This window comes from Crocodylus porosus, unplaced genomic scaffold, assembly GCF_001723895.1.
Source record: "Crocodylus porosus isolate Cpor-Errol unplaced genomic scaffold, CroPor_comp1, whole genome shotgun sequence".
NCBI lineage: Eukaryota > Metazoa > Chordata > Crocodylia > Crocodylidae > Crocodylus > Crocodylus porosus.
Window position 1 is genome coordinate 32,481,074 of NW_017728909.1, and position 4,431 is coordinate 32,485,504.

At 47.9% G+C, this 4,431-nt stretch overlaps 1 protein-coding gene across 1 annotated transcript in view; it reads left to right on the forward strand.

Annotated features, from left to right (window-relative positions):
* The window catches only part of PARP8 (poly(ADP-ribose) polymerase family member 8), a 203,211-nt gene that overhangs the window by 140,064 nt on the left and 58,716 nt on the right, over positions 1-4,431 (forward strand). Inside the window, exon 10 of the mRNA XM_019532038.1 lies at positions 3,386-3,452. Within this exon, the coding sequence (XP_019387583.1) occupies positions 3,386-3,452 (67 nt within the window). The remainder of the gene's footprint in view (positions 1-3,385; positions 3,453-4,431) is intronic.

Below are 4,431 nucleotides of genomic sequence, written 5' to 3' on the forward strand. Positions count from 1 at the left end.
TACCCCTGCATCCAAGGATTTGGTGACCTGGTCGTAGAAGGCTACCAGGTTGGTCTGACAGGACCTGCCTCTAATGAACCCGTGTTGGTTGCCCCAAGCATAATCTCCCCTGCTGGCCCCTTGTGGATATGCGCCAGAATAATTCTCTCAAAAAGCTTATCCAGGATCGAGGTAAGACTAACTGGCCTATAGTTCCCTGGGTCTTCCTTCCTCCCTTTTTTGAAGATGAGAACCACATTGGCCCTCTTCCAGTCCTCTGGCACCACACCAGAGCACCACGACTGCTCGTAAAGCCGTGCCAGGGTCCCGTAATGACCTCAGCTAATTCCCTCAGCAGTCTGGGGTGGAGATCATCTGTACCAGCTGATTTAAACACATCCAGTCCCTCCAGAAGTTCCCTGACTAGATCCTCCTTGACCCTTGGCCTAGGTGCACCTCCCCTGGGGCCTATGGGGGGCCTGGTGGTGGGGGCTGATCTGGTCCCTGCTCAGGAAAATGGAAGCAAAGAAGTCATTAAATAGGTTAGCTTTATCATCTGATGTGGCGACCATATTTCCTAGCATGTCTTGCAGGAGCCCCGTGTTACCCGGGACCTTCTTTTTGCCCTCTATGTATTTAAAAAAGGGCTTCTTGTTGTCCTTGATCTGGGAAGCTAGTCCCAGTTCCATCTCCACTTTGGCCTTCCTGACTGCCCCCCTGCAGCCCCAAGCAACTGAGGTATAGTCCTCTCTGGTGATGGCCCCTCCCATTGGGTGTAGGTCTCCTTTTTAGCTAGAAGACAGTCCCAAATGCTTTTGGTGAGCCCTCGGGGCTTTTGCGCCCTCCCCGCTCCCTTTGATCCATGTTGGGATTACCTCCCTTTGGGCTTGGAGGATCATCTCCTTAAGGAGCAACAACTCTTCTTGGACATCTGGCTCCCCTCCCTTCTGGGGCCTCAGTGCTTCCCCAACTATTCTCCTTAGCGCATTGAAGTCTGCCGTCCTGAAATCTAGGGCTGCTGCCTTGCTGCAGGCCTTTGCCACCTTGCGCTGGATGGTGAATTACAGCAGGCAATGATCATTGTCACCCAGGCGGTCAAGCACCCACAGCCCCCTCTCCAGGTCGTCACCCATGGCCAGCACCAGGTCCAACAAGGCATCTCCCCTGGTGGGGCTGTGCACCTGCTGGGTTAGAGGGGTGTCCTGCATTTTGGCTAGGAACCTACATGAGTGGTCAGACCCGGCTGACTGCTCTTCCCAGCAGATGTCTCGAAAGTTCAGGTCACCCATGATGACCACATCCTTTGACCTAACTACCTCCGTGAGCTGACTTAAGAATTCCTGGTCTAGCTCTTCCCCTTGGTTGGGTGGTCTGTAGTAGACCCCCACCATTAAGTCTCTTTTCCCTTGACTGCCTTGTATTTTAACCTAGAGCACTTCCACGTGCCCCTCCTCTGACTCTGTGCTACTTGATAAGGATGTGTATTCCTCCTTAATGTAGAGCGCCACACCGCCGCCTTTCCTCCCTGTCCTGTCCCTTTTGTACAGCCTACAGCCCTTGATATTCACCGCCCAGTCATGCGTTGGGTCCCACCACATTTCAGTAAGCCCCACTGTGTCTGGGTTGGTGTCAGCTAGCAGGAGGGTAAGTTCCTCCTGCTTGTTTCCCATAGTATGAGCATTTGTGTAGAGGCATTTGAGGCCTCCTGTGGTTGTGTGCACTGGCCCCCTAATCACAGCATTGCCCTGGCCCCGTTGCTTACCTGTGTATATGTCGTGTTCGTCGGAACTACTGTGCAGTTGTTACTGTGCATTTATTTATTACTTGTATAAACAAGTGCTAAATGAATGTTCAGTAACCTGAGTAACTGTGCAGTAGCACCAACGAATGCTTTTTTGTGATACTGTTGCGCAGTAGCCTAATACTACTGTGCAGTAGCATAGCATCACAGTTTTTGCCACACGATGCTACTGCTTAGTAGGGCGGTGCGAAGCTGCAGTTGCTGATTGAATTTGGCAGAGATTCAGCCCAATTCGGTGGCCAAATCTCCAAATCTGAATAGAATCAAGAGACCCTTTAATCTCTCTGAATCAAATCAGAGAGATTTAATGATTCAGACATGGACACAGCTTTAAATGTCTTTTCTACATACCTCAAGGTACCAGGCGGCTCATGAATGCTGTGATGCTGGGGCAGAGGGAGCATCCCATAGTAGTGCAATGGGGTCCCCAGAGCACTTGACAGCAGACCCAGAAGTGAACCAGAAGCATTTCCGTTCCACTTCCAGGTCTACCACGGAGCACATGGAGGACCCTCCCCCAGCTCAGGACTAGTGCCTCCTGGGTCTGGGGGGCACCCAGGGTTCCCCTGTGGCCAATCTCTAAGCCAGGGGAACATGGGGGGGTCCCCCACACACTTGGCGGCGGACCCAGAAGTGGACCAGAAGTACTGCTGCCGAGCATGCGCCCCCAACCCCTGCACTCCTGTGAGATGCTTCATCTGCCCCACCATCGCAGCACTTATGAGCCATGCCTGGTACCCTGAGGTGTGTAGAAAAAACATTTAAAGCTGTGTGTATGGCCAAATCTCTGAATCTCCGAATCAGCATCAAATCTTCAGATTCGGATTTGGCCAAATCGAATCGGGATAGTGCTCCATATCAATGAATCGAATCACTGTCCCTAATTCAGGTCTGCATCCAAATTGAATATGGCCTGTTTCACATACCCCTACTGAGGAGTAGTATTGGGCTACTGTGCAGCCGGTGTCTCATGTAAACGTGGCCTTTGAGTAGCATTTCGTCCATATTTTCTGAGAGCTGTTAAAGACTAGTAAATAACAAACAAACAAAAGGGTACGGAACAAAGGACAAAACTTCACATCGCCACAAAGTAAAGATAAAATGACTAAGTAAAAAGGTATGTTTTTTCAAGGTAGCAAAGACCAACCTCTAGTACAAGAAGAGATTCAAAAGACTCTCTTGGGGAATCTTGAATTGGAGCTATTTTCTTGGACAAGAGAAGCTTAAGATAGATCAGAGACATGTAATTAACAAAGAGAAAGTTAAGTTTTCTTCTGTCTAACCTTTCCCTAACATAAGTAAAGATTTTGTAAACAAAAAGAAAAAAAATTACCATTAATAGAGGGAGTGAATGCATTTGAAATATAACATAAAATGCATTGCCACCCAATACTACAAAAAGGACCATATTCTACAGAGACTTGGGTAATACTACTGTTTTCATCACTGCTTCATTGACATTGCTATAGTTAGATGTCAGCATGAATTGTGGCCCATAAGTACCAAATGACTAATGCAATAATCAATTCTCTCTGTTAACCTGTACTAATATACACATTTCTATAGAAACACATGCATCACTGACTTCTTTTTTTTTTCCTCTAGTACCCACTGTGGATGTATTTCAGATCTCTACTAAGGAAAGATTTGGGTTGGGACATCAACTGAAAAAGTAAGTTCTGGGAAGAATCTAAAGCCTTGTAGCAACTTTGTGGTTATGCTGTGTTAGCTCTTGCATTGTATAAAGTAAACCACAGTTAACAGATGGGTTGTAGATCTGATTCAGATAAATAGCTCCCAACTTTACATATGTCTCCCATTTTCAGATGCTGTTGTGATAATACTGAAAAATATCTTCAATCCTGATCCATATAAATATATTTGCAACCATTTGTGTTGCACTTCAGGTAGTATATATAAAGTGAGAGGACTCAGAGAGTTTGCATCTAAGAATGTTCTATTTCTTATTGACAGACAAAGTTTTTTGGGTAAATGTGCTATATTTTATTAGACAAAATATAGTTGGAAAAGTTGTTCTTTGCAAGCTTTCGGACACAAAAACCATTCTTCAAGCATAGGGAAAGTCTACTGGTATGTGTGTGCTCTCCAGGGTGAAATAGAAGCCAATATGCATTTCTTAGCAATTTCTTATTGCTACTTAGAGCAGGGCTGTCCATCTCATAGCCTCTGAACTGCATCAGGTTCATGAGAAGTTTTGTGACCTGCAGGCTCTCACCCAGCCACTGCTCCCTACTGCAGAGCAGCCAGGGTCCTGGCTCCTGCTCCTCCTTCCAGCTTCTGTTCCCTGCCCTTGCCTCTGTGGGCAGAATGGGATGAGGTGGGGCAGTGTGTAGGCCTAAGGCAGCCTACAACCAGAGAACCTGGGCAGGGTGATGCAGCTGGGGTGTTCATTCAGCCTACAGTTGCTCTCAAGTTGGGCTGCGGGTGCTCGACCACCTGGGCGACAGCGATCATCACCTGCTGGAATTCACTATCCAGCGCAAGGTGGCAAAGGCATGCAGTAAGGCAGCGGCCCTAGATTTTAGGAGGGCAGACTTCAACGAGCTAAGGAGGATAGTTGGAGAAGCGCTGAGGTCCCGGGGGGAGGGGAGCCAGGTGTCCAAGGAGAGTGGTCGCTCCTTAAGGAGACG